The sequence below is a fragment of the Opisthorchis viverrini genome (assembly GCF_000715545.1).
Source record: "Opisthorchis viverrini unplaced genomic scaffold opera_v5_238, whole genome shotgun sequence".
NCBI lineage: Eukaryota > Metazoa > Platyhelminthes > Trematoda > Opisthorchiida > Opisthorchiidae > Opisthorchis > Opisthorchis viverrini.
This window is the reverse complement of record NW_008751890.1, coordinates 515,925-527,726: the sequence shown is the minus strand read 5'-3', so window position 1 is coordinate 527,726 and position 11,802 is coordinate 515,925. Positions and strand designations below refer to the sequence as shown.

At 39.3% G+C, this 11,802-nt stretch overlaps 1 protein-coding gene across 1 annotated transcript in view; it reads left to right on the top strand.

Moving 5' to 3' along the window:
* T265_08742 (hypothetical protein) overlaps positions 1-7,855 on the top strand; it is a gene marked incomplete at both ends in the record, with an annotated part of 10,455 nt that extends 2,600 nt beyond the window's left edge. The window contains one exon of the mRNA XM_009174627.1: positions 7,759-7,855. Coding sequence (XP_009172891.1) covers positions 7,759-7,855 — 97 coding nt within the window. The remainder of the gene's footprint in view (positions 1-7,758) is intronic.
* Between the last annotated feature and the right edge of the window lie 3,947 nt (positions 7,856-11,802).

The following is an 11,802-nucleotide window of genomic DNA, read 5'->3' as shown; positions in this document are numbered from 1 at the left end:
GTTAGTTACAAGAAGCAACTTGGCACCTTTTATTCACTAACCCAGCCAAACTCTACAGTCTATCTTGGACCACTGAGTGGTAGGGTTACTAAGTTAATCTTCATATACTGCTTTTTTGTTACTGTACTTCGGTGCTTTCTCACTGATTCCTATGAGCAATTGAAGCTTATTTGATGTTTTTGTACCATCTGTGTTGTGTTTAAACGGGACGCAAACCTCGGGTGTAGCCTGAGGTTGTAAGTTTAATAGCTGATTCACCACATTTAAAATGATGGCTACTGAACCGAACATTTTGTGTTGAAAAAATACTTTATCACCTGATGTATATAATGACCAAAAAATCTCAACCCACTCCAGCTCTTGTTTTATTACCCTTTATGACAATAAATGGAAATTCCTGTTGACCTGGTGGCGACAAGCATCGCTAGTTAGATTGAACATTGCTTTAATCGTTATAAAACATCTCGTTAGGCATTTGATTTTGTCATGGTCAGAAAAGGGGTATTGTGAGGGAAATTGACGTTTGCGTTCCAAATTTTTGTTGAGGCACATTTTCCTTTTATAAATATAGGATAAAACTGTAAACCTCCGATGATCATGCGGGTGAAATATTATGTCAGTCTAATTGCAGTGTTTCAGGAACATTGCGATAAACTGACACCCAAATAAGGCTTTTAAACCTGTGACTTCTGGAGCATAAACACACCGAATTATTCGTGCGGTTTGGTTTGCAGTTCCAATATGAGGTGCTTACATATACATGCAAGAAGTGCGTTCACATAAAAAGATGCTGCCGATGCTAGCCTCAGCAGTGCGTCTATTGATGATATCATATAGTGAACGGATGCAGTTAGCTGCCCTGGCAAATTTGTGTTAGTTTTGTGGATTTCAATGTTGAACGTCAACTCCTTATCCGTTTGTGGCGTACTTTTACACATCTCTGACGAGCTTGACTGCCGGATGAAAGACATTGGGGAAAAACAATCTCCTAGATGACGTGGCAGTATTTTTTTAGCGGGTTAAGAGTGCAATGAAATTGCTTCAAAGTTCGTTCACTGCAGTGTGTGAAGGACTGACCACTGAAAAATAAATTTCCTCTCAAATTTGCAAAGCTTTGTATAATGGAATATCCCGAGAAACTTTGTGGAACCCCTACTGTTTTTTAATTTCAAATCGGAATAAAGAACACACCACACATAAGAGTGGTTTATTTATCTATCTAACAAATCACCCGAGATTAACCCCCCCCCGTCATTCAAATGAACCGGACAAATTAGCTGCTTCGTTGTTCACGTAGACAGAATCAGCTTTTGGTTTGTGGGAACAGGTTGACATAGGCACCAAACTGATGCTGTTTGTGAACATAAACTTGATATTACAGGTTTGACTGTATAATCATGCTACATCCAACAAACACCCACCTTCATCACGGGTGAAAAGGTAGGATTGCAGGTGGAGAAAATGCTTCGCGCCGAATTGTTTGTCGCGACTATTATTCAAGTAAACTTGTTACACAAAGCTCTGTAGTCGTTGTTCAAATGCAGTATCTAACTCGGAGGCATAAATCTGGCTACTCCAGGTAAGCTTAAATAACAAAATCCATTTATAAGGATGACAATTCTGACGCATATTGTTTCTATCACCAAGTTTGAAACTAGGGCAGCTTAAAAACGTTGCAGCTAGCCCTTACTCTCAAGTCGGCATGGGGCCACTCTTGGGGTGAAAAAAAAACAATCACCGCCATTTAAGAATAACTTTACTTAATAAGAAGTAGCTTGCATTGTTGCTAATAAAACTTCTTATCCGACTTTGGGAATATTTAGTTCCTATGAAAAAAAACAGGTTCCTCTGCTCAGTGAGGTAATTTTCCGATTGATTTTAACTCTGCAGCAAACGTGAAGACGGTTGATTAAATAGATACATGCAAAAGTTTGGATATGCACAACTTCACTCTCGTTGGCCATAGAAATACGGTTCAGGGGTGGTATCATTACTTAAATTGTATTCTTTGCAGTTCAAGCTGGGTAATTAGTGTAAGGTACTTTGAGTCACATGTTGATGATCATTTATGTCTCGATAAAAATAAGACTGTGTTAATGTCGCAGAAAAATCTGGCTATAGCTTATAATTCCTAAGGCCAATCTATTTATTTGAAGAAGGTTTACGAATCGCATTTAGAGTAACAAACATCTTGAGTTGTTTAAACTGTTTCTTCCTTTGAGGCTGTTCTGAGGTGCGGTCATTTGTGATTAAGAAGCACCGCTCCAACTAGAAGAAATTGGTATCCCTAGAGAGATGTAGAAACCTTTTTGTAGTTGCGATTTTAATGTGAGACAGGAGGGCTGAAGTTGCCTTTAATTGTTTCGAAATACATGGTGAATCTTTGGGGAAAATCAGAGAGTTTACTCTCAGATAAACGACATTTTTTCCTAATCAAGTGTGTCTTGGTTAGTGCGTAGATAATACGGTTAATGCTTTCGTATGCTAACCAAGTCTGGCGTTATTCCTGAGGGAGTTCCACTGTAAAGACAGATGTAAACAGGAAATCGAAGATGGAAATGCGATTGCAAAGTGGTGTTGTGGGGAGTGGTTTATACTTAGTTATCTCCTTGAGTTTACCACTGACCTAAATATAGCTGTAAGCTAAAGGTTGCAGTCATCAGAAGAGGATCGTTCGGCAGAAACTAATGAGGCAAAAAGTGCATACAAATGGCGGGTTTTTAGTCACACACTCCAATGTTTTGATCAATGGTAATATAGAGCACCTGAAATTGTTGGTATTGCCGCAGTGTTAGGTATACCTAAGAAAAGCTGTTTGGAAGGCATCAAACCACTGAACCGTAAAACCAACAAATTGGTCAAACCTTAATAAGCGAATCCATGCTTGTTTTCTGGTAGATCACTAATCACAGCTATATATATAGACCAAGATAATTTTGGAGACTCGGAGTGTATCGCGCGTTTAGCAGGCACCAGTGAACCCTCTGACCATCACTAGCTACATCCTTCCAGGAAGGGCATTGATCATTCGGAAAACTAGCACGTTTCTAATGGCTCTCATCATTTAGTGAGTCCACAGTCGGGAAAATTAGCAAAAGATCCACCTCTGAATGGACATTCCTTCTTCGGACAACAAACCGGCTACATGTTCTGCCTTCACAACATCTTAGGGGCTAGTAGAGCTACTGTGCCTGTGGGGAATTTTAGGTCAGTGTAATATATAAGCTCGCTTGTATCATTCTGCCTAACAGTCAAGGAAGCAGCTCAAACAGCCAATGCGCAAACTATGAGCAAGCAACTCACAAACGTTATCATTATATATATATATATATATATATCTTAATCAAAGCATGCTTCCTCCATCCGTACACGTTGTATTACCTGTGACGCGTTTGTCTTGGATTTCTATATGGAGTTATGTGAAGCTACTACGAACACTTCAGCTGTCCACGCGTGTCATCAAAGAATAAATCTGGTTGGCTTTTGCCTGAAATTACGTAAAACGTCGTTCCGTAGGGTGCGTCATGTGTCCACAAAGCATCTGCGTCTGCCTTACTCCTGTGTGTGAATAGTGTTTGGTGATTTAATATAGTTGGATTTGTTTCATGAACAGCCCTGTAATCCACCAATCTTATTTTCATCCAATATTTTCGTTGTAAGATAATAGTCTGCGGACTCATTTCCTCACATTTTTTCAAGGAATGACTTGAATAAACCGGAATGGGGTCACTGTTAGGCGTAAACAGCCCGGTGCGTTAACAAACAACTAGTTACCGTGAGTAAAAACTAGAGGACAGACTGGTTTCATCCCATATGGAATACTTTCTTTGATCCGCGCTAACTAAATGTTGTTTCAGCTTACTATTGGGTAGCGTAATCAATACTGTTTAATGTAGACACTGCCATGAAGTGCCAGTAGTAAATGTTTAAGAAGATACTCGAACTAGTCATAACGTGATTGTTTGGAATCCCTCACATAAGCCGGTAGCGCCAGCATCTTGCCTATGAACTTAAAGAAAGTTTCTTTGGATAGAATCCGACTCAACACCCACCCTCTCGAGTGATGTTTAGCACTGCTTCAAATTGAAGAACGCGTGAAAAGGCGAAATGGAAAATATCACCATGGTGAGTGGAACGTATTCGGCAACCAGGAAAAAAACAAACCTTTATGGGGACAAGATGTAATATGATAACTGGACAGAGTGCGTTAGACTATATTGCTTGTCTCATGAGTGAACTCGCGGATAAAACAAAATGAAGTCTAGATAAATCGACGAACAAATCCTCACGCGTCAGTGAAATTACTTCACCGAGCAGTGAGCATCAGTGCCGCGACTACGTACATATACGACGTAACACAAGCCACAGATCGTTTACACAATCTGGGTTATTAGTGTCGAGTCACTAATGTCTAATTAAAGCGTAAACGACTCTGTTTATTTCCAGAGTCTAGGACTTCGGAAGACTGATCTGGGAAATACAGTTTGTGTGACACTTTAGCGAACATCAATATTCTTGTTCGGGCATAGGTTGGAGTCTCCAAAGGAACTCCTTGCCGATGCTGGATCTACTCGTGAGCTTAAAAAATCAGTGAACTGGCGCTATTTGCTTACCCTTGTTATGAAAAAGCATCTTTTTTTACTCAACAGGTAAAAATTCCCCAGGCAAAAATAATTTCAACATCTTTTTCCCAATATAGAATGAACAGATGTGAGCACGAGGTCCAAGGAAGGTTACGCTTAAAAGACTTTGAAAGCACAATAGCTGTAATGCCAAATGAAATATTTTAGAGTGGCTTCACTAATAAATTTGAAAAGAATGCGGAATAGAAACAGAAATAGACTAACGTTACTGAGACAGTTTCATCGCACAGCTTTGCAAACAGGACTTGAATAACAAACCAATGTTACGACAGTTTCTTTAATCCTACATGTTGTCGCGATGCCATTAGTGCACAAAAGAAAGAAAAGTTGGAGACAGAGAGGTGGATACCTACAGCGGTTCCTGAGTGCGTAATAAAATACTTGACATTTAATATTTTGGAAAGATTTTGAAACGCATCGGCTCTCTAATTATTGAATTACAGGTAGTTTGAAAAACTCAGATAACCACAAGATTTTTGAATACAACCGCGATGAAGTGCACTTTTCATCTCAACTACAATGCCATCTAAAACATGAGCCTTCTTTTGTAACGCACATTTGCTTGAGGGGTATTCTCAATGATGGACTCAGGCACATCTCTTTCTAACATCGGCCATATTTGCAAATGAGTTTACAACCTCAGTTAAAACAGTCGTTCAAAGAACAATAGTAGACAATTACCCGCTGCTGAGATGGCAGAGACTCAAATCTGCAAACGCCATTTGTGTTAACAACGGAATTATCTGACTTATCGTGAAAAAAACTGACTCCGAATCAGCTTTATATCCTTATTACTTTTTTTTGGGTAGGCCTGAGTGCTGATTATTTTTGCTTGCTATAAAATGTGCCCTGGATTTTGTGTTTGTTTGTCAAATTACATGTTAATTTTCGTACCCTAAGCTTCATTTCAATTGTGAAACGATGGCTGAATAATTAGGTCAAACAGCCAAATATGATCTATCTTGTTATTGTATGTCGTGTTTTACCGCGAACTTTAGAAATCCAACTGGATGTGTGAACACACAGCTGTTTGATGTCGTCCCGGCGGTAAGTAAAACATAAAACGTGCAGCAGAGCCACAGATAAGTGCTTTATAATATACATATTTTGACTTTACACATGAGAAAAGTTAACCAGTTAGTCCCTATAGACCGATCAGTAAACTGGGATAATTTATTCTGGGAACTGAAAAAAGCGAAAGGACTCATAATATGAGAATGAGAGCTCATATAACATATGCACAATTTACTAATTTAGTAATAGTCACTAATGTCGATGACTGGCATCCTAGAACGAGCGAGAAGACTACTCCTTCAATGAAAAAATTAGTGCCATTGATATGTTATTTCCCAAAATACCAATCACAGTGATGGAAGAATAAATACCCATCCACAATTACATGAATTCTGTCCAATTAAAGCAGTTAACCTGGGCAATCAAACGAGATATTTTAAATCAATGAGCCAAATCTTCCTCCTTCTGAGTTAGGACTAGTTAAATAGTAGACAGGAAGCCAAAATTCTTGGTAGCATTTTAGGATCATTTTATTTTCAGGCATGAAATCGATTGCCGAACGAGAAATTTGTGTTTCGTGCCGCTCAATTAAAAACTCAGCTAAAGAATAAATAAAAATGACTAAGAAAAAGGTCGTATGTTTTGCTCTGCTATATGTGGAAAATGGAATGAAGAGAAAACTCTGTGAATGTCATATTGAGGTAGCCTAAACACAACGTTAGGCGAGGCCAAAAGAATGTTGCTGTATTTTGAGGAGGAAGTTGACGACAGATTTCCTCGAATAGCTTTCCCAATTGTGGTGTGTTTGTTATCTTCATTTCCGAAACCAGCTCTCCCATTTCTTTTCAAAAGTGAACAAGAATGAGATCGTTGAATCAACAAGGCTACCCATTCTAATAAAGCACCTAGTATTAGTGGTTCCTTTTTCAGTATCCGTAGCCCTATTTTTCCAGATAATACATGGCCTCTATTGGTGTATTTTCCCCCTTATGGTCAAACTAAACTAACGGAGCATTTGACCGGAAGGATCAGGCTTTCTAACCGGCTAATTTATTAAAGATATTACATGGAATAACATACCATGGCTATAAAAGTGACACATTAATGAAATACTTTTCTGTGAAATATTGAACTGAGTGCTACTTTGTTGCTGCGGATCTGAAGGCGGCAAGCTGCTTGCTAAATTACTTGCGTGTCTGAAGTCGGGCACAGTGGTAAATACGTGTTTGGTCAAACTTGGAGTGAAATTGGTATGGATTTTTAACTTTCGTCTCTTGTTATTTTTGCTACCCCGCTGTCGAATAACTCAAGTAAAAAACAGATTCATTTGCTTCAATTCGCTAAAGCGGAAGAAAGTAATGGGTGACAATCGGCATATCGGAAAGCATCTCTATTTTCCCACAAAGACGTAGTGATCTTAGGCAACTTGACGTACGATCGTACGTCAGAAGTTTAGGTTTTCGTGTGTTTTTGTTGCACGCATAAATTATTCTTCACTAATTGCCTAGATTTTCGAAACCAGCAAAAGCCGAGTCTTCTACTGCGAATATTTGGCTGATTGTTGTGGCCATCTACAATATATCGACACTTTGCCCACAGATTATGACAATTTCGTTTACAAACATCCACGTCTGTCACAGAGTGCGCGTCGTCTTTTTTTAATTCCGTGTTTCCATTTGGCTGGAAATTTGAATGAGACAATGTAAATTGCACAAATATTCTCCACAGAAAATCAAATTGAGTATGCAAAACGTGCTCAACATTAGTTCAGATAGACGGTGAGTGGTAAANATAGACGGGGAAGGGGTTATTTTGTCCGCCTTCTCTAAATTACGAGGAATGTGAACAAAATATCTGGAGGTTACCAAACTTCCTATTCTAAAAGATGACAGGTTTTCATAGATCCTCACAAAAATATTGGTCAAAATAACTTCCCTTCAAACAAATCTTCTAATCATTGCTAATATACTTGTGTTGGTAATCGGTTTTTTGGAACGTTTTGGTAGGAATCTGAAAACTGCTCATCATCATTGAGACCACACTATGAGGTATGTTTCGGCACTGGACCAGTGTGGATCTTCCGCTTGGTTACCAAAATCAGCCTCCGACGTCTGAAAGACCCAGTTGTTGCAGGCACAACTCCAGCACATATCTTAAAGCTCAATGAGTCTCTGTTAGGATGTTTGTCTCAAATTTAAAACTGGAGGAGCACCTGGTTCAACGAATTGTTCACTTTGCGAAAGTGCAGCGGCTTAGGGACTTCACTCTTGAAGAGATGAGTACAAAAAAGGTAGAACATAAAATGGCGCTTACAATCACTATACTTACTGGTAACGGGGCGACTGAAGGAGAAGGGAAATATGCTGAATACGGTATGGAAATCTCCAAAGGAGTGCCCGCCTTTAACGCGGAAATCGCATTGGTAAATGGACGCGTTTTTGCTTATTCCAAAAGACATGGTTGTCTACCAGACAACCGATGATTTGCGGAGTCACTAAATGAATACAAACATTCAACTTTCATACAGTAGTGGGGTGTTACAGAGTAAAATGTTAGATGCGATTCATGCGCCTTTTAGGGCTGTCTCAGGATTGTTTATTCCAATAGTGATCTCGCTCAAAATAGTGTAATTCACAGGGAGTTTTATCTCCACATTATCATCCACTCTGTGTTTGATGTTTTTAGATTTTCAAGTATTCATCACCCTACAGACAAGTGACGAGTGATGTCTAGAGATAATTCAACAAAGCTTGAAAAAATAGGGGTTACTGGAAATATATACGCAGATGGTTGTAGTAAATGAAAATCAAGTTGCCTTCTATCTGAGCTTGTTCGCTATAACAGAAATATTCTTGCACTTTGCCCTTGGTTCCTTTTCTTTATATACATTTCTTCCTACTGCTCAGTAAATATACCATTGCTTATACGACGGGATTATGTTCATTTTTAAAAAAATACAATGGTTTCAGTGTTAGTAGGATGGGACGACTACTAAGCAACGCAGCAGAATGTTTCACATCTGTCTGTTGCGCCTCAATAGGGGAGAAAATGGTTGGTCTTCCCGATGATCCTCCATGACAAATGCCTTATATCTAAATTACACCGGATACCCTCATTCAAGTGGTAGTTTCACTTGAAGGCCATATAGTTTTCCGTCTGACTCCAGTTACCCTAGATTTTCCGTGCTGACTGAATGAGAGAGTAAACACATTTAGATTATTTTCATTTTTGAACTCTTCTTAAGTGGACAGTCGTGACTGTGATACAAAGAACAATTTCACGCTTCTTCGATGTTTCTTTTGGTAGTTTGAGTAGACGTCAGAATTTCCAACCAAATTGACCTGTACGGTGTCGAATAATGATTCGAATTGTTGAGATGTTCGGTGGGCTTAACTTCGCAGTGTGAAGAACCACAGATGGTCATTGCTACGGTCATTATTGCTTTGCAAGGCTAAACTGTTCAGACCTGTGAGCCTTGAACGTGTTCTTTTGTTTGGACATGATAACCCAGGTTGGTTGAAAGTTGCGGTAGAGTGACGTCAGCTCAGACGTCCAATGTTCCTACACTGAATGCGTCAGGAAAAAATCCCTATCGAGCAACATTCAGGGTAATGCTTCTGTTTAGTGCACGATAACCGGAATAATAGCGCTTAGAAACAAAAAGGATGTGATGATGGAAGCGAATGACGCAAAAATAGCTCAAACCAATCACGCAATTATCGAAAATTAGTCGCCAGTTATTGGATATTCCTTTGAAGATAATAAAAACCATATGCCCGAAGTAATAAATCTACTCAGTGTAACATAGTACAAAGGTGTTGTATAGAATCACACGTTTCGCGGTGTAAAACTGAAACAGGTGCACCAAAATGTTAATAGACAGATATTTTGTGGGAATATTCAGGAAAACGGACAGCTGGGGAGAAATCTGTGTAGTTTCCTGAGACTCCCAATCAACAATACCGGTAATCTGCTTTTCCGTATTTGGGTTTGCAATGGCTCTTCTGCAAAATGGAACAAGAACGAGTTAAAATTTGAAAGTCTCTTTAAATGGCCTGACACCTTTATATCTTTGTTTTGGGTTTTGCCACTCCACCGGCTGTGTATGAGGATATTGCTACAGGGAATCATGACCTTGGGGTTTATCTAGACTGGCTGCACAACTTGAAACACGAGCCAAAGTTGAAATTGCATTATTTTTTATATGTCTTCCTTCAGTTGAAGAAAATCGCGGTTGATGCAGTATTAAGAGATGTCTACCACGCATCCGTTCATACATGCAGGAAAGTGTTGAAGTTCCGTAGAAGGACTTTGAGCAAAAGAGTAGTTCTGTGCGCTGCTTCATGTTGTTGAACGTCATTCCACTTTGAATATTGCGCCATTATCCTACGTGTTTGAAAGGTAATATAAAGTGACACGTTCAGAAAATGAAAGATGATTTAATTCGACATAAGCCTGTTGACAAACCATAATGGTAGAAAACACAATTCCGCATTTCCCCTACCGGGTAAGAAGACGTTCTGCACCAGAACCTATCGAGAACAAACTGGACAAGGGACACAAGCCTGCAAAACTAAGTCGACTCTACTGCCTTCCCCCACTGAAAGATAGCTTTACTAATTGTATTGCCATGTATCATAGCGTACGTCAAACATGCATGTTCTGCATAGAAGAGAAAATTTATCTTACCTAATCACTCAAGAAACTGTCTTAATTTCCCTGTTTGGAAAAATTCAGAGTAGGAAATTGTATAGAAAATCAAATTTTCTCAGCAACATATACCCCATACGTGATAAAACAATGATTTTTGGGCTTATTCGGTAAGCGTTCGTGCTTTGTAGATTTGAAGCCACAGCGACAGAAAACCATACTATGGATTAATACAGTCTGCCTACTGATTTACTTTGAAACACTAGTTAAACGTTAAGTTTATTGTGGTGAAAACTAATCGGCTGTGGCGTGTTCCATACACGTATCTTGAGTGTTCCATTTAGAGAGGTCTGGTACAACTCACTGTGGTAAATGGTTGACAGTATAGCTTTTTTCGTACTTTATAGTGGTCACTAGCAGATGGCTGTTACACGTACTTGTGAGTTCCGCCCAAAAGTTTCCGACTGTAATATTTATTTAGGGTACATTGTTACCTGAAACCAAATTGTTTATACTGAAAATGATTTATCGATGCGAGATAGTCCGGGTGAGCAACCAACAGCTGATTTGAGATGCCTTCTGAATGCTGGTATCCCATAGATTTTCAAACAACAGTCTCCGACTATTGTGCTGTTTTGGACAGGTTACATTTGATTATATGCTCTTCTGAGCAGCCAAATATATTCATGCGAATACAGCGTGAAAGTGACACTAAATTTGTATATCCAAAGCAAGTATATCTGCTAGGCCGTTACAAAACAAAACGACCGCACAACGAAACACAAAGACGTGCTCGATTCGTGAAGCGATGTGTTTCCAACCTCAAAACAAGATCCACTTTGATCCACTTTAAAAAACATCGCTATTTGGTGTGCATATTGAGGTAGTCCTAATTGTGGTATTGCAGGACGATATCACGGCATGTTTCAACATATCTTGGTTTCCTCCACAATATCCTATTTTCCTGCCTCAGTGTGCAGAATCCTGGCTCTACAGATGACATGAAACGTTCCTGCACTCTGCAAGGTTATCATGCGACAGAGTGTGTTGCCGAAGCTAGACAGTTTATTTCTTCAAATTTCGGGATCAAAAATTTGCGTGTGAATGTCGCTGAATCAGATAAAATCAAAACCGTTACCGACAGGTTTGAGTGAGAACAGCAGATGGGCGAAATCAAGACGCGTGTCTCAAGTTCTTTGTTCCCTGACTGAAGAAATTAGCAAGAGAGTTTGCCTCCGGGCACGAAGGGAATGGCATCACCCAGCAACTGATTGCGCTCAGTTTTAGATTTGTAGTTTTCTGGGATTAAATATTTTTCTGAAGATAGTGCAAGCCTCCCAAATCAGTGAAATGAAATAAGAAGTAGTCAGTGATCGGAAATTTGTGGCTAAAGAGAACATGGGCCGACAAATTTCACCAATAATCTGGTTTCACATAACCACTAGGAACCGTCAGAATTAGCGTCTAAACAAAAGGAGAATTAGAGCACTAATGC